Below are 18,232 nucleotides of genomic sequence, written 5' to 3'. Positions count from 1 at the left end.
ATGTCTTGCTATGTCTGCCTTAATATATAAAGTGATTAGTGCGATTAACTGCTGATTGGTTTAACCATCACCTGTTGATGCTGAAAGCATCAAGGATCTGTTTGTTTTTAAGTTTAAATAAGGTTCTGCTTAGAAATCATTACTTGCATTTGCTCAGTTTCCTGCTTGTCTTTCAGGAGCAGCATGCATTTCATTCGGAGTACAAGAGACTCACACAGCTTTCCTAGGTCTGATGTAAAAATCACAAGACTTCTTTTGCCAGAGAGCAGGAAGCAGTCCAAGCCACTGGCCCATTATATTAGGATGTTTAGAGAGAGAGAAAAAAAAAAAAAGAGAGATGATGTAAGCAACAAGACAAACTTATTTTTAACTGCTATTGTATAGTCTAGTTCTATGAAGAGTAGCTTCAGTATTTTAGCTTCCAGCAGATTTTTGTCATTATTGTAAATATAAAAAAGTTAATTCAGTGCTTCATTAAATAAGGCATTACAAGAAACAAAGCATTTGTTTGGACATTGGCATTTGAATGCAAAGAAAATTTTTCAAGAAAATTTTCACCTCTAAATCTGAGAAAGCCATGCAGTGAAGATTGTGCCATCTCAGGGGAAGAAAGAATGACATCTCCCACTCAAAAAAGCAAAACATGGGCAGCGAGTGAGAACAGGAAAATGAAGGAAAGGAATTTTCACCCAAACCAAGCCAAGGTTTTGGGACACACATGAGACTGAGTTTGCTTTTGAGTCAGTTACAAGTTAAGGCTCTGTTCAGAAGCAAAACTCCAGAGCAATGCCCACAGATGTCATGGAAAACACCTGCAAGGAAAGAACAAGATTAGCAGAAAACAAGTTGGAGCAAGCAGGCATGATGGGGAGGGCACTGACAGAGCAGCAGAGACCTCAACCCTAAAATCCCCCTCCTTCCCAACACACTTGTCCCACCTTCACCCAAACAGCTCCTCAGGCTACAGGTGGAAGGAGAAAAATAAATGCAAACAAAAAAGCTTGGATTTCACCTTAGTGGTAACAGCAGGCAAACGACCTGCTAGTGCTGAGGCTCATCAGCTGTTCTGGTTTTGGAGGACCAGAAATGGTGGTGAGAAAGGAACGCCCAAGCTCACCAAGCAGCAAAACCTCACATCCTTTGCACCAGAAGAACAAGATTAGCCAGAAAGAATAATGCTCCATCAGAACAGTGGCAGAAACCACAGTTTGCCTTGGGAAGAAATCTCCAGATATTTACGTATTTTATAAAAAGCTCCCTTTGGCGGTCCGAAGGGTCTGGAAACACAACATGCAAATTGGCCAAAACTGTGACCAGGAAGTAAGCAGACCATGCAGTCGTTCACTCTTAAGTCTGCCTACCAGTTGTTCAGAGCGCTATATCTTGCAGTATCCAAGATTTTCAAGATCCTTTTTAGCTCAGTCTGTTCCCACACTGTTACTTAAAAGAGATGAAATTAATTATAAAGGAGTTGGTTTGCTTACATACTGAGTACCAGGAGCCGTTCGCTCAGGCCATTTTCTGCACTACAGTGAATCAGCTCTGAATTATATTAATTGTATATAGGACAACCTCTCTCACTCTAATTTGTTTTGCAAAGTTTGTTCTCTTAGCTCAAGGGTTATGCGTGAGCGTAAGAAGAATCCTAGTAGTAAGACTGCCTCTGACAGGTATGCTGTGTTTAAGATAACTCCAGCCATTAGGTTTGCTCAGGGCTTTCCACTTGCAGAGTTTTGTCTTTCTTCTGATCCTGCTAAGCTTTCTCCATTACGCAGACACCTGATGTAGAAAAATAATAATAATAATAATAATTCCTAGGCTTTTCCCTCTTTATACTTTAATGAAAATGGTTCTTCTCTTTGAGAAATTTAAACGAAGAAAATAAATTGCTTATAGTAAAACAATAAAGCAATCAGAAGCACCGAGTTGTGACAGGGTGCTGGAATGCCACCTTGTTTTTACAGCGGACCATCCAGTACCTGGAGGTGCTGAGGTGAGACACGGCCCTTTCTCAGGCCACACCTACCACCCAGATCACACCAGCAGTTACACATAACTACTCAAAGGTTTCATTTGCATCAACTTAGTTCCTGAAATGCTACATCTGCATTCCTGCAAGAGGTGTACAGCCACGGAAGGCTGGAAACTGCTCTCCGAAGAAAGCCACATCCAGCTGCTGCAGAAGGCACAGGCGCCTTCCGTACGAACCGGGTGGGAGAAAGAAGCTGCCACTGGGATGGAGAGGGGGAGACAGAAAGAGGGAGGAGTAGGAGCCAGATGTCAGGAGATGACAGAGGAAAGAGAAGTAAAATTGAAGACAGGTAAGGGTGGCAGGCTATGAAGATCTAGGACTGTGGTATGTTTCTTTACTGACCCCACTGCTCCCAAAACTAAGAATTTTCGTGTTGTCATCTGAAACCCCAACCAAAATGCATCTCCCCACCCCAACAGCCTGTGTGGTTAGTAACTGCTGTCACCACATTTTTTCATGTATTTACATGCTGAGAGACGGTAGATCTAAAACTGACCCTCTAAGAAAAAACATGGAAGTTAAAAATGCGTATTACCACAAGCAACCATTCTTCAGACTTAAGAGCAGGGTAAGCTACGTGAAAAGAATACTAAGGCTGTAAGCAAGCTGTCCAGAGGTCAACAAGCGTGGCAGCCACTCACTCCCTTTCCTTTTTGGAAGGGATACCGTCTCTTTACTTGAGCCCAAGCTTCCTGTTACAGAAATCCCTTGCTTCATTCACTGCCCAGGACAGGCTGTGATGAACGAGGATAGCGGAAAGGCTCATGCTTTGTTCCGGTTTTCAAACAGTAAATAAATAATGCTTTGCAAGAGAAGGGATGGTATTGCAGACAGACAAATGTAAGCAACTACTGAGACAGGTGAATTCTCTCCCTATTTCTGCCCCGTGCTGCAATGGCAACCCAGCAGGCTGGGAGAGTACCCGCTCTGTCACACTGAGGGCTGTGTTTAGGAAGTACCCATTGCAACTGCAGCCAAGACTGAGGGAGCTGTAGTGCAATCACACAGAGTAATTATACACAAAATATATCCTAAATCCTATCCTACAAAATATATCCTAGATTTTTACATCCGAGCTAAAGCGCTCAAAGTTCCACGAGGAACACAGGCACGATAGCTTCTGTCTTTCTGGCTATCAGGAAGGTTATAACAGACTACTCTGAGGTCTATAGCCCTCAAACAAAGTTGATTTAGTTTAACACCTGCATGCCTTCAAGGATCAGGAGTTAGGTAATATGGGGAGAGCACCACAGGAAAACAGATCAGAAGATGAATCATCTCAGTGCAGGCTTTGGATGGTTCACTAGACAAACGGGGCTCAGGGCCGCACACTGTTGAGAAGCGGTGCCTGCTGTGGTGGCACAGGCAGAGACCGCAAAAGGGGGCAGCACAGGGGAAGAGCGATGTGATTGTGCAACCGATAGCCCTGCATGTACAGGGGAGCAGGTTACATACTTAACCCCGAAGTTTTCACATTTCATAGAGCTCAAACGTATGTAGATGGCGAGCAGTTTCGTTCTGCAAACTGAGGGAGGTTTGGCTATCCACTGGCATAGAGAAATAGGAGAGAGCAGAACGTAGCTTCCCCATGCCTTTCAGGACAAAGGCAGAGGAACACGAGTTGGAACAAAAGAGGACAAAAAAAGCATCCTACAACAGCTCCCATTTGCCCAAGGTGCACATCACAACCTGCCACAAGGCCGCCAACAGCCAAGTAAAACATACTGCATTTGCTCTGTGAGGATCTTGATCACACTTTTGCTCCGCACATTTAATTTCCTCCTTCAGCCTCTGACCAGGCTCCCTGTTTACGTCTCCCATCTAAGACTACTTGGCTGACTCTCTGCCTCCTTTTCCTCAAGTAGCCTGCAAATGCAGCGCAGTGCCCATGCCATTCAAGCTCAACCTCAGAGCCAGCCAAATGGGTTTGAAACGAAGCCAGATGACTTTGCCTAGCCCCATCTCAAGCTCCTGCTTTCAATAATGTCTTTATTGCACAACATCACAACAACTTAACAGCATGAATCCTGCTTCCCACGGTCCTCACTGCCAGGGCTACACACAGGCAGAAACACTTGCTCAAACCACTTTTTTTTTAATTTTACTTACAACTTTCACTCTGAGTGTTCATACCACAGGCAGCACAGCATGAGCCCACACAGAATAATCTCCCGGCTACTATCCAGGCAGGCACAGGGCTGAGCAGTGCCCCTGCCACACAGAGCTTTACCCCTGCCGTGAGGAGGCTAACTGTCCTTAGCCACCAGCCCTCTCCTTATCAGCCACGGCTTGCTCAGGTGCTTGTGGTTTCCTCTTTCTGAAAGCAGCGCTACCAGCCAGGCCATTGCACACCTTAAATTAAGAAGCTGTTTCATGTTTTCTTGTGATGTTTCCACACCTCCACATGCAGGCCAAGGACAGTCACATGAATAACAGCACTGAGGTTACATGGCACTTTCCCTGTAGAAAACACTCAGCGAGGAAACCCACAGGCATTATTCACTGTCAACCTTTCCCAGAGACTAAAATCAAGAGGTACCAGCGAGCAGTTGTGCAACTTTGCATTTTATAATGTAGTATCATAACAAAGGAGCATGCTCAAGAACCACTACACAGAATGAGGTACACTTGCTTAACTGTTCCACGTGAACATTTTTAATTTGCAGTTGAGTATTTATGCTGATTACACTTGTATCAGCTAGATCATTTCGATATTTAATGGAACAAAAAAGAGTAGGAATAGGATTTTTCGCAGCATAAGGCATGAAACTGACCCCTCTTATACTATTAATTGCAGGCAGGAGCAGGGCTAATCTCAGGGTTTTTTTACAGTCATCTGCTCCCCCAGTTTCTAAATCGCTGTGTCCTACAGGCTCAGACCTTTGAAATATTTTGAAATCTTAATTCTTGCTGCAGCTAATAATTTATGAGTTTTCATTTCTGGTATTGAGTATTTTTCAGAGGCACTGCCTTCTGCTAGCCACATTTATGGGCTCCAGCCACACAACTTGTCCAACGGAGACAAACTCCTGCGCTTTTGGGGCTCTCCATGCACCCAGCCAGTTGGAAAATCAGAGCTCCGGCAACAAAAGTACAATACATGTTATGACACAAACCATGTACCACATGGGACCAACCTCCACTGTGCACATATAAAAAAAATACATGAAAGACATAGATTTGAGGTCAAATATGATGATTACAGTTCTAAGAGAATTCACTCTTCAGCCCTGGACTGTACAGCGTCTGTCAGCCTTATTTTAGTGTTGTTTTTAACCACTGTTGTCTCACCCATAAAAGGAAATGAAAGGATCTATAATTTTATCTTCTAGAAAAATACAGTGAAGAAAAATATTTTTGTTTCTTCTGAAGACATAAACCACCTAAAAAGATGAACATGCAAAAATGTAAAAGCTAGAAAATAAAAAAATCTATTTTTTCTGAAAATGTTCAATTTTCCAGGTTTGTTTGATTATGAAAGCTTCTACACACAGATTATATAAATTACCTATGCTACATTTTTGTTTTGCAACAATAAAAAAGAGCTAATTATCGTGTTACTTTTAGTCCTCTAAAGTCATGCTAATGAAAACACTAATCAGAGATTGCAGTCACTTAAAATTTCAGCCCTGGTCTGTTGTAGGTGTATTTCATTGAGCAATAAGATTTGTAACTTTATTATGATGCAATGCGTATGAGGCAGAATTAAATCAGTTACTAATGAAATGTGATTTGGGGACTCTTGCTCCAGGTGGGTGATAATTAGGGCTTATCACAGATAGGTCTAGGAAAAGGCTGGGAAATACTTAAGCTTGTTTTGCAGCTACTTTCAGGTCTTAGGAAAGCAGTGATCTTTCTACAGCCTCAGCCTGAAGATTTCTGTGTATGCAGGACTGGTAACAATAAGGTTTTAAACTCAGTTGTAAATAATATGGTTATAGTAAGCCTGACAAAAGACTGCTTTAATAAATCTTTCTAGCTTAGTGTTTTTAAAGTGTAAGCTTTGATAAAAATAGTGATATGCATAGCTTGTTGGCTCAGACAACTCAAGTAACATGTTAATTAAGCAGCTGGCTTCAGATGAGCCCTGCAGAACTTGCTCTGTATGATGTCTGTTAACTTGAAATTCTGCTTTTGATAGTTGCTTGAGAACACAATAAGCAACTCAGAGTAGGTTTCCTAAAGCAGAAGGATGGTCCAAAAGGCAGTTCTCATATTCTCTCATAGATTAAGGTTTTAATAGCTCCATATTAACCATTAAACAGAAGGGCTGCTCTGACATCTAAAATAGTGAGTAATACTAAAAATATCAAATGTTATGGAAAGGTAGCTGCCACCCTCATAAAAATAAGTACTTCAAAAGCAGCTAAAAGTAGAAGGTAGACGATTATTTGTAAGATATCTTGTCAATACATGCTATCAACTGAAAATAAAAAATAAAATAAAATGTCTGTATGAGCAGCAAAATACCTTTCTTAATGGAGACTGCAGCTCAGATCTGGAGCAGATTCCTGCTTAAAGCCTTTTTGTGTTTGCAGAGAGCTGCTGCTTCTTTCTTTTCCTTTCCTTGACAAGGCTGGTCTCATGTTCTTCTTAAAGGAGAACTACTGCCTGTGAACTGAAAACTACAACAGCATTTAAAAAACAGTAGTTCCCCTGAACTGCAAGACTCCAGACTGGAGTTGTAAGATGGGGAAACATAGCAAAATGCACTAGAGAATATAACCTCAGATATACCAAAACACTATAGAGAATGCTTCTTCTCCCCACATCTGTTCTAATTTTAAATAACTTTTAATACAAAATGAATACAGTTTGGGTTCTTTTGTAGCTTAAAAGAATGCTTCTTGATGGGTTTCTGTTTTCCATGCATGGTGTTTTTCCAAGCAAATTCAGCCATTTTTGTGTGTAAAAAAAAAAAAAAAAAAAAAAAGGCAAGCCACTTCCTTCTGTATTCAATCAAAGGTTTGCATATCTAAATTTCTATTGCAAATGAACAGTGAATTTATGGATTTGTTGTTTGAAAAATAAGTTTTCAGTCTTCTCCAGGATATATTCACATTACTTACATTACATGTGGTTGGTGGTGGTTTTTCTGGTGTGTGTGTGCTGGTTGGTTGGTTTGTTTGGTGGGCTTTTTTTTTTTTGGGGGGGGGGGGGGGGGAGGTTCCCCTAAACAGTTTATATGGTTGTAAGACTCCAGACTTGAAGAGCTTTTAACATTAAGGTGTTTGGAAGCACTTCAGTGCAATTCAGACTTTTTAGCACTTCAGAGTACTGTTTGCTTTAGAGATTCAAGTACCTAATGCAAGTCTGGGATAAGGAGTCATAGGAATTCATAAGCCAGCAAACACCAAGCTTACAGCTCAGGTTTGACTTCTTCTTTAATGATGTTATCTACTTATCCTGCTCCCTTTGAAGTGATTTTAATTCTGTTTGATTTAGGGTAAGAAAAAACAGTCGTGAGATCTGCTCCTAAGAGAAGTCCTTTAAGTGTCATGGTTCTGCCCCACATTAGTCGAGGAGTAGATACAAACAAGGTTTTGTTCTTTTATAGGGCCACAATCCAGTTGGCCTTTATTTAAAAAATAAAATAAAATCAGTAATACATGCAGAGGGCACCTGAGTCCTTTCTGAGATGCTAGCCCAGACTCATACAGCTGGGGCACTGCACGACTGGTACCATATCCCATGAAGCTGCTGAGGCTGCCCTTGCCTCTCTTTGGCCCTAGTTCCAGAAATACCAGATGGCTGCTTTCTGTCGGGCACATAGTGGAGGTTACAGTGCCTCCTTTCTGTAGGGGATTAGCCAGCAACAGGCAAGGGCTCAGTGCTCTCCACAGCCTGAGGAGACTCAAAGACAGTTGAGGCTGGCCAAGGACACTCGCCTTCCCGCTGAATGTATGCCACTGCATAGAAAAAGAAAAAAAAAGTGAGGCTAGAAAGAGGGAGAGATAGGGTACTCTGTATACCCTTATCCTGACTTTAAAAGAAAGCAAGCAAGCCTACTGACCTCTAAGAACAAAAAGCCCTTGCTGCAGGTGGGGCAATGAAAATTGCCTGAGTGCAGCTGGGGCATGAAGATGGTAAAGTGACTTGAGGATAGCTGCTGTACTCAGTAACTTGTCATTCACTAGACCTGTGTATGTTTTTATCTGCCAGAAAATATAGTGGCAGCTTGAGGTTTCCATCAAGGAAAGAGGTGGAGATAAGATTACATTTGAAGTACTTGGCTGAAGTATATCCCTGTCCCACCACCAACACATCTGCACCCAGGTACACCATATTCTTGCTAGGGCTTGACTGGCAGCAAAAACAGGATTTAGCTTCTGGAGACACTCGGTTCAACAAAAGCTCAAGGTCCTGTGCTTTCCCACCTTGAAAAGGGAGTGTTATCATGTATTCAGCTACACTGCCCTGCTAGTATGTGAGAGTCAGATACACTGGTCAGTTGAACCTTTTTGGAGGATGAGAACGAAAGAGAAGGGAAAGAATGTAAGTGGAGAGAGAAGAAAAAAAATTGCTTTTTCCTTGAGGTTTTTATGAAAAATCATAAAAACATTCTTCTTACAGTCTATGGACTACTGGGGGAAGTGACTGACATTCCCAACGTCTCTCTCCTTACTAAGGTTAAATTTAACTCTTTTGGAACAGAAGATGTAAGTTAGATGAGACCTCAGGATGCCATCTGGCCCAACCCCTGCTCGTGGAACAGCTAACCTCAAAGCCAGGTCAGGATGCTCAAGCTCTTCTCCGGGTGAAGATTCAATCTCCTCCCTGAGCAGCCTATTGCAGTGCTCCCCAACTCTTCCTGTGGGGAAATTTAGGTCAGGGTGGTGCTGTTTCCTTCTGGGTTTCTAGCCTCAGACCAGCAGGATTATATAGATTTAATGAAAAGATAGTGCATCCCCTATAATGTAAGTTTAATCATGGCTTAACTACTAGGCTACTGCAAATAGTTTTGTTTGTTTCATAACTCAGATTTCTGTTGAAGGCTACCTGGAAGCTCTATGCAGCAACACACGATCACCTGGGCTTGAGAATGGTGCCCCTCAGCCGTGGATGCCAATGGCATCCAGTTGGTAGGTTGCCAGCCACTGGCAACCTACCATGCCATAACGTGCTGTCCCACCACCCACCTACCCACCTTCTGATCCAGCAGCAGCTCTACCAGCACCGTTTGGCCACACGCTGCGTGCCTCTCTGCAAAGCAGTCTGGCTAGAGGCCCTGATGTCAAAAATTACTGTAGGATTTTAATGTGCCTCAAACAAGGGAATGGGGATGTGACTTCATTGAAGCTTACCTTAATTTTTTTCTTCTCCCTCCACTCCTTACAAATAAGAAATGGTTAGGACAGTTGGACTTGAGAGACTAAAATTAGTTACATTCTAGTTAATGGGATTAGGAATTTATTGTTGCCGGAAGCTCTGTTTCTACAGGGTAGAAGAGTACCAAGGACCTAAATGTTCTGCTACAAATGTTCCCCAATGATTGGGTATGGTGGAAAACAAGGCTCAGCCTTGGACATCGTGCTGGGTGAGGGCAGTGCCAGACAAGATGGAGCTCCAAGTACTCCAGCTTTTCTAGGCCTTCGCTTGATTATCACAGCCAACAGAAAAAAAAGGCGTACTAAAAGGTGCTCAAACATCCCTTGTGGCTTTGTCACAAAAGGAGGTGTAATCACATCCATTTCACATTGTTGTGAATTAAACTAAAGATTTTTTACTTGACTTGTGTCCTGAGCTGTAATTTTTATGGCATATGATGTTCACTTCAGATCTTACTTGGCTGGCTTTGAATGAAAATGGATATGTATCTTCAGGAAGGCCTAGACATGAAGACATTGTCTTCTGTGAAAATTATTATGAAGTCTCTGTAATCTATTTTCCTAGACAGCTTTTTTTTTTTGGTAGGTTGGTTGTTTTTACACAGGAGGACATGAATACTTCACGTGCAGTCACCTGTTCCATTTAATCACCTGAATTACCTAATCTCTGATATCTATTGATACCTCCCCATCCCCAGGTGCAGGTTAAGGATTTTATATTAACCTTGTTCAGTGAAGACTCTTGCAGAAGAGCAGCACAGCAAATGATGGTGAACTCTGAGAAAGGTTTACTACACCTCACATCCTTCTTGTTTATTGTACAACACTTCTCACTTCTCTTTCTGGCAGTGGTTCAACTCCTGATGGAAGAGCAAAGCGTTATCACCGAAGTCCCAGCAGCCTTAAAGCGCCTGGCCAAATACATGGTGCGTGGCTTCTATGGAGTAGAGTACTCCTTGGCCCTTGATGTGCTGATCCGCTACCCCTGCGTGAAAGAGGATGACTTGTTAGAGCTGCTGAAGTACGAACGCAAACAGCTGCGTACTGTTCTCAACACGCTCAAGGCAGACAAGTTTGTGAAGCTGCGCATGCGAGTTGAGACGGGCCCTAACGGGAAGAGCACAAGGCACAACTACTATTACATCAATTACAAGGTGCTGGTGGATGTGATAAAATACAAACTGGACCACATACGCCGGAAGATAGAAGCGGATGAGCGGGATTCAACTACCAGGTCCTCTTTTAAATGTCCGTCTTGCTCCAGCACCTACACGGACCTGGAAGTCAATCAGCTCTTTGATGTATTTACAGGTGTTTGATTATATTGCTTATTTGTTCTTATCTTGAAGAATAACAGTGATAACATGAAATTAGCTCCTGTGGGAACTTTGCATTGAAAGCAGGTTTGTTAGGATATACTTTTTTTTGCTGGTGGGAGCAGCGCCTGGGACAGGAGAAGCTGGGAGGTGAGGGTAAGAGGAAAAGCTCTCTTTGTAGAACAGGCCAAGCAAGAGGAAATAATAATCTTGAGTGTAAGAGGTGGGGTTGGGAATCTGATATAGGCCTAATCTTTTCTGGAACAAGACATTTAACCTGGGTTAAAATTACTCATCCAGCTTGTGAGTCCCCTTTCCTCAAATGGAAATGAAAACTGTACTCATTTTATTCTGTTCTGAGTTTGTTAGTTAATCTTTGTGTCTTCAGTCTTTCTGACGGAAGAGTTGGATAAAAGTTTGCAGCCACCTACTGCAATAAACAGTGCAGATCAGCAGCAGAGGAGAGGTGTCCTATCACTGCTGTCTGTACTGGAAACAGAGAATTTCAGGCTCCTTGCAGGGCAAAATGAGGCATCCATAGAAGACAAGGCATCAGAGCTCAGGGGGTTCTCTTCTCTAAAATCAAAATAACTAGAGAGCTCTCTTTCAAAATGAGTTAAAATGGCATCATATTGCAATATATTACTCTACAGCTACAGTGCTAACATCTGGGTCACAGCATCTAGAAAGGAAGACAGAGCCAGGGAAAATGAACAATACTTTATAATGACTAACTTGAAATTTCAAAGGTCAAATTAGTATACAGTCAGTTAGCAAACCATTGCTTTGCTCTCAGTGCAGGGACTGTGACAAGCTACTGAAATGCAAACATTTCAGTCGTGATTGTATTTTAATGGAATGTGTTACTTTAATTTTGAGACATAAATGTAGGTTTTAGCATATGTTTTGACCAAGTCTTTTTTGAACTTTAAACTTTGAACTAAAACCAACATAGGCTATTTATGCTTGCAAATGTCTTTTCTTACATTCATGCAAAAACATGAGATCAGAAAAGGAGGAAAAAAAAACCCTTACTATCTAATGTTACTCCATATCTAGCCAACTTAATTTTTCCCCAATATAGGTATTTCTCTCTTGCATAGCAAGCATGTGAATAGCAGTCTTCAAAAACAAACAAAAATCTTGAGTTCCTGTGGATGATATGAACAAATGCATAAAGTCTAGAAAGGTCAGAATATTTTGGAAACTGTCCAGGCTGTGGATTTAGCATGTTACTGCATCCTATGAATGTGATTTCCAATTTTGACAACATTGCAGAGACTTTCCGCTGCACTTACTGCAACACTGAAGTAGAGGAAGATGCTTCAGCGCTTCCTAAGAGAGATGCGCGGACCTTGCTAGCAAAATTCAATGAGCAGATTGAACCTATCTTTGCACTACTGCGTGAGACTGAAGATATTGTTCTGCCATATGACTTGCTGGAGCCTCAGCCAACAGAAATCCCAGGATTATCAGAAAGGTATAAACATAACTCTCTATCTCCTACTCAAAACAAAACCACCCAACAACTTCTCTGTTGTAAGATCTTTGAAATACCTTATCTGCAGGCTACTTTGACTTTGCTTTCTTCAGTAGCTACTGTACATGACTATAAACTGCTTGAATTATCTATGGCATTCTAAATTATGCATTTATAGTCTTATTTTTGTTCCTTTTTTGTTTCAAGGAGTAATTTTCCAGACTTCTCCTTTGGCTAATATTGTTCATAGCCCTTCCTGTGCAGAAGTAATGCTACTCTAATAGTATGCTTCATCCAGAGATGCATTACTGAAGAAACTATACAAAAATCAATGGTTCAAAATCACATGCCTCTATTATGAGGTGATGGGGAATAAAAATTATTTTAAAATAGAGCAAATTTTTTAACGCTAGACAGCTAACAATTTTTTTTTACTGGGAATTGGGGGTCTTGCTTGTATATAATCTCTCCAAAATGGATAACATTTCGTTCAGCTTTGATCAGAAGGTATGTTCAAGTGTGTTAGAACCCTGTGGCAGACCTGAAAAATGGGCCACCAGAAGTTCCTCGTTTGGCAACATGTATACTCAAAACTTAGTTATTGATGTCCAAGATTCTGAGCCCAAGAAGAAAAAGAGAGAAAAAGCAACTAAAGAGCAACCTATCTGGATGTCTCAGAGCACTGTGGAAGGAGCAGCAACAGTCACCAACAATACTGCTGGTAAGCTTTGAGCATTGGCAAATAATTCAGCAGCTTTACTACAATTAAATATAGATTTCTTATTGAAAACGTAATGAGCTTAGTTTAGAAATACAGAATAAGCCTTTAACTCTGGACCAGTGTCTACCAAAACCTAGTTTCTGAAAAATTGTTCTTTAGGCTGGTTTAGATAGTGTTCCTAAAGCCACAAGTTAGCCACCCACTCCTGAAATGTTCTGGCTCTAACCATGTGGTACCAGTGCTATTAACTTCTAAAGCAGAAATACCTGCTCTTGAGAAAATTCTAACGGAAGGGTTTAAAAAAAAAGTAGAAAAAATATTTTCACAGGATGGCTGTGTGTAACTATAAAACTATTGATACCTCTACTGTATTATGTATTAGGAGTAAATGCTTCTGCAGAAACTGAAGAAAGTAATAAAGAAACTATCCCTGAGAATGAAATCATCAAGACTCTTCTGATCCATGAATCCAAGTCACTGTCTAGCACAGACTGTGCTCCTGTTGTCAAAAGCAAACCACCCGAATCAGGCAGTGACACTAGTGAGGCTGAAGATGCCAAGCACTCAAGAACAGCATTAACGAAAGTAGGAGGCAGCAACTTTGAACAAGAGGAGGAACAGGAAGCTCTAAATCCTGTTTTAATGGTAGCTGGTCAGCCTTACTCGTACAGTGAAGTTAGTGAAAATCCAGAGCTTGTATCTCTCATGACAAATGAAGAGAGAGAAGATTATATAAAGGTAGGACGAGAAGTGTTCCAGTCTGTCTTTGAATAAATACTATTATACTGAATATGCAAATGCATAGAGTGAGGAAGGTTTTCTTTTTAATTAAGACAAAATTAGTTTAAGTTCTGGTCTTAAATTTACCATTAATGGGTTAAATTTTGTTTGAATTCCTTGCTGTTATGCAAGATAGCACAACTAAATGCTACCTGTAGTAGCCAACTACAGTTTAGAATACTAGCATTGCAGTGAAAGTAACCCAAGTTACTGTGGGTTTTCTGTTGTCTTAATGCTTAGACTATGTGAATGCTGTAATCAGGGGTTTTGGAGCATGAATCATTCCAGGATACAATGGAATACAATGATCTGATGAAAATAAAGTTTCAAAAGCAATGTCACAGTCTCTTAAGAAATCAATTATTGTACCTTTCTCCTAAAAGTAGCAGATAGTTCTGTAGCAAATATGAAACAAATTCCACTGTGATTTGGTTTCGCTCTGTACCAGTGCATCCTATTGTTTTGTTGGGTCATTCACCATACAGATATACTGTTGTAACAAATGTTACAAAGCAACTTTCCTCTAAGCAAAGAGTTGCTACTAAATTTTGTTGGCTATACAAGAGAACCAGCTCTGGTATATTAACTCTCATCTTAATTACCTGAATACGTTGTACTTACTGCTTCACAGAACTGTTCCTAAAGTGATGAAGACTACAGTGGAATTCAGAATCTTGAATAGTCTCAGGAAAAGGGCTGTTCCCATTTCACAGATGACTCTCTTTCTTTACTGAAGGCTGTAGAGCAGGTGTGACCTGCAAGACAGCCATTTAGTCAGTCACCCCAGCAGCTGCCTTCCTAATTTTTTTCAACATGCCTATATTGAGCGGTGTACTACACTATTAATTTTGGTCCAGGTTGATAAGCAAGCAGTTTATCAACCAGAAAGCTATGTATGCTATGCTCAGAAGGAGTAGTCAAGTCTTCTCAGAAGGAGTAGTCACGCATTGGAACAGGTTGCCCAGGGAGGTGGTGGTGTCACCGTCCCTGGGGGTGTTCAAGGAAAGGTTGGACATGGTGCCTGGGGACATGGTTTAGTGGGTGACATTGGTGGTAGGGGAGGGATTGGACCAGATGATCTTGGAGGTCTTTTCCAGCCTTAATGATTCTATGAACTGGACTATATAGGAGTAGAAGATGCACCTTAAATCCTTTGCTAAATCTACTATTTTAGCAAGGAATAATGAAAACAATACATGACTACAACCTGAAGCACAATAGGTTCTGTCTGAACATCAGGAAATACTTCTTTACTATAAGGGTGGCTGAGCACTGGAACAGGTGGCCCAGAAACTGCAGAGTGCCAAATACGAGATATTTGAAAGCTGTCTGGATGTGATTCTGAGCAACTGGCTGTAGGTGGTCCTCCTTGAGCAAGGGAGCTGGACAATTTGGTCTCCAGCAGTACTTTTTAACCTCAGCCATTCTGGGATTCTGTAAAGAAATGGCGGAGAGAAATATGAACAAAGAAACGCTGAAAGTAGATGGATTAGTATAGAGAGAATTGACTTACACAGTGTCAGAGGTTGGGAGAATTGTGAGAGGCTTCCCTCTTCATGTGTCACTCTCATGACAGAGAAATACAACCACCATTGAAGTTTTTCTATTAAAAACTTTGTATCTTTAGCTCATTTGAAAGTAGTTGATGTTGATTATCTTTCTTCTGTCTCGCATGACTCACTAAATGGGGGCTAGCTTGACATGCAGCCCAGCATCACATCACTTTGAGCAGTGAAACAAGTACAAGAGCTATTTCAATTTTGGTTAGGCTGCTTAAAAAAAAAAACACTCCGCCATGACAGAAGACTTTATACCCTCCCCCCAAGCTTACTAACAAAAACTAAGACAAATGCTGTTTCTGTATAGAAAGTTGATGTTATTTTGGAGTTGTAAAACAGTGTATTTTAGATGGACATTTTGTAACTAAGATTTCCTTAATCAATTACAGCTCACAGAACAGACACTATAATACAAGAGCCCTCTGCAATGTTATACACAAGTCACATATATATGTAATCAGTATACCATAAAGATATGAACTTTTAAAGAATTTGTTGCACGTTAGCTTATTTCTTATGCTTGGTTACTATTACCTCTTTCTTTCCTCGACACATCATCTTCCTGATTTCCAGGGTTGTCACTGTGTTATGATGATCAGGGGGCTGCAGCACCTCTCCCGTGAAGACAGGCTGAGGGAGCTGGGGTGGTTCTACCTGGAGAAGAGAAAGCTCCAGGGAGACCTTACAGTGGCCTTCCACTGCCTAAAGAGGGCCTACAGGAAAGCTTAGGAGGGACTCTGTCAGGGCACGTAGTGATAGGACAAGGAGTAATGATTTTAGACTAAGAGGGTAGATTTAGATTAGATGTAAGGAAGAAATTCTTCACTCTGAGGGTGGTGAGGCACTGGCACAGGTTGCCCAGAGAAGGTATGGGTGTCCCATCCCTGGAGGTGCTCAAGGCCACCATGGATGGGGCCCTGCACAACCTGGTCTGGTGGGAGATGTCCCTGCACATGGCAGGGGGTTAGAACTAGATGGTCTTTAAGGTCCCTTCCAACCCAAGCCCTTTTATGATTTTTAGGGTCTTTACTATTTTCATCTTCTTCAACCACAAGGAGCATTCCTCAGTTCCATCCATGAAATTTGAAAACAGAGCATTTAATCCAGAAGTTGCAACTGAAGACTTTACTTCTGTGTTATACCAAGCTTCTTTATTGTCCCTGAAGGTGTTAGAACAAGATCCCCTGCAAAGAGCTGTCCTGAGTACAAAGACTTCTCTTTTAAAGACTTGTTCCCTGCTACACCCACCACCTGCAGTGACATCATTTCTACTGGCACGACCAAAGGTCAGAATTCAGTTCTCTAAGAGTATTATGAGGTACAGTGCTGGTGTTGAATATATCTAGGATAAGCACTCCTTTTTCTACCTTGTCTCATTCAAAATATTTAATCAATACTTCAGTAAGTCGACTTCCTTCCTTAATTTTGACACACATTATAGTAGACAGTTGTTCCTTAAGCATAATTTTATGCTTCAACATTAACTATCATAGCAATTTTAATCTAACACTGCCAACCACTGTCTCATTTCCAAAGCTACAATGGATTTTAAGCATATTTCTTCAACTGCAATTTGAATCCTTGTCCAAGCAAACCCAGTTGCACACCTGCACTATCCCTCAGTCTCAGTAAGAGTTCATAATTTTTTTACAGATTCCAAGCAAATACTACTGCATGACACGTTTTGGTGAAAATTTCATCACCAGAGGTAGGCCAAATCCATTAAAAGGTATTATTCATATACAGCATTCTTGAATTCTTGCCCTGGAATGACTTGGGTTCATTCTGTTTCTTGAGTTTAAAGTTTGTCTAACACATTAACCAAACTTTCGTCTTAAATAGAGCACAAATCTTCTTGTTCTATATATGTCCTCTTTGAAGTCTACTGATTCCTGTGTTAAGTTAGTGATTAAAAGCTTTCATTTTTGTTTCATTTTCATATTGTGACAACACAAACCTGTATTTCCCTTGTCCTCTGCATATAGTATCACCATGAGTTTGAAGCCTGAATAGTAAGTAAATGTTGCTGTTACAATCATACCTCTCTTCTCCAACCTGCCATTTCAAAATCCACTCTCAAAACCTGGGGAGAATCAAAAAATAAAATACACTATTCTATTCAAACTTCAGACTATTTCAGGCGTATTTAGGATTCATTATCACTAAAATGTCTCCTTTAGCATATAGCCGTATTATAGAACTAACTGAAACTGAATTTATGATGATTTCTTTTTTTATTTTAACTATTTTGAGAAAAGCTTTGCCCTAATTTAAGGTAAACAGGACCTCTACATTGGAACAGATACACTGAATAGGGTATATCATAAAACTAAGCTAGAAATAATGTTAGAAACTGATGCAAGCAGGAATATTAAAGAATAAAGTTTTTCTTCTGGTTTAGTTTTCTAATCTACTTTTCTACAATCTTAATTCTGCTTTTGCTACCAGACTTCATTAGTTGCTGACTTTACCCGTGTTTTTAACAGTAATTTCAATTGTAATTTCCTAAATTTCTTCCTTTCTACATGAAAAGCTTTCACAAGGTCAAATACTTTGGGAACAAATTCTAGAGATATTCAGCTGCAGCATTACATGCAAAAGGATACAAAATTTTTCAGCCAAGTTTATCCTCCTTCATGTTGAAAAGTGCAGAAGTGGAAATGTAGAAAAACAGATGGTTTGTGCAGTTAAGTACAAAAACAGGGTATCTACTTCACCTCAGAGCACTGTGCTGAAGAAGATTAATTCCACAGGACATGAACAGGAATATATATATATGCATACATTAAATATATATATTTAACAGGCCAGCTATACTTAGGCTTTAAGGCGATATAGAGATACATACTGTATCTACAAGTCTTATTTGTGGATGGAGAAACTTCATGGGATGAGAATTTCTCGTCCCAGGAACATTAGCAGTATTTCTCTGAACAGGAGTAGCAAAGTGCTACAAGCAGGCCTACACTCAAGTCAGTTAACTTCCAACAACAAACTCTGCATATCCTTTTATAAG

The 18,232-nt window shown here is 40.7% G+C and overlaps 1 protein-coding gene and 1 long non-coding RNA gene across 5 annotated transcripts in view; one reads left to right on the top strand and one right to left on the bottom strand.

Moving 5' to 3' along the window:
- The window catches only part of LOC308194149, a 25,147-nt gene extending 17,210 nt beyond the window's left edge, over positions 1-7,937 (bottom strand). The window contains exons 1-2 of one of the 2 annotated variants that reach the window (XR_013950325.1): positions 4,142-5,427; positions 148-285 (exon numbers count right to left, since the gene is read on the bottom strand). This is a non-coding gene — a long non-coding RNA (uncharacterized lncRNA). Of the gene's footprint in view, positions 1-147; positions 286-4,141; positions 5,428-6,502 lie in introns of those variants that run through there. The other variant, XR_013950324.1, reaches the window with a different exon arrangement.
- Positions 5,575-18,106, top strand: LOC308194146 (general transcription factor IIE subunit 1-like). Of its 3 annotated transcripts, none has more exons than XM_080589629.1 (5): positions 5,575-5,928; positions 10,210-10,671; positions 11,955-12,156; positions 12,651-12,877; positions 13,260-18,106. In XM_080589629.1, the coding sequence occupies exons 2-5, from the start codon at positions 10,224-10,226 to the stop codon at positions 13,649-13,651; spliced, it is 1,269 nt and encodes a 422-aa protein (XP_080445755.1). In that variant the 5' UTR covers positions 5,575-5,928; positions 10,210-10,223; the 3' UTR covers positions 13,652-18,106. The 3 variants fall into 3 exon arrangements, with proteins under 3 accessions (XP_080445755.1, XP_080445754.1, XP_080445753.1); XM_080589628.1 differs by having other exon boundaries at positions 5,576-5,915; XM_080589627.1 differs by having other exon boundaries at positions 5,576-5,939.
- The last annotated feature ends 126 nt before the right edge of the window (positions 18,107-18,232 follow it).

Source organism: Anser brachyrhynchus (assembly GCF_964034855.1).
Source record: "Anser brachyrhynchus genome assembly, chromosome: 4".
NCBI lineage: Eukaryota > Metazoa > Chordata > Aves > Anseriformes > Anatidae > Anser > Anser brachyrhynchus.
This window is presented reverse-complemented; position numbering and strand designations above follow the sequence as displayed.

Bases quoted from the DNA above. Each gene is read 5' to 3' on its own strand.
- LOC308194146 (XM_080589629.1), top strand. From the start codon at position 10,224: ATGGAAGAGCAAAGCGTTATCACCGAAGTCCCAGCAGCCTTAAAGCGC. The intron at 10,672-11,954 runs GTGTTTGATTAT...ACAACATTGCAG, and splicing joins GCTCTTTGATGTATTTACAG to AGACTTTCCGCTGCACTTAC. The intron at 12,878-13,259 runs GTAAGCTTTGAG...ATTATGTATTAG, and splicing joins AGTCACCAACAATACTGCTG to GAGTAAATGCTTCTGCAGAA.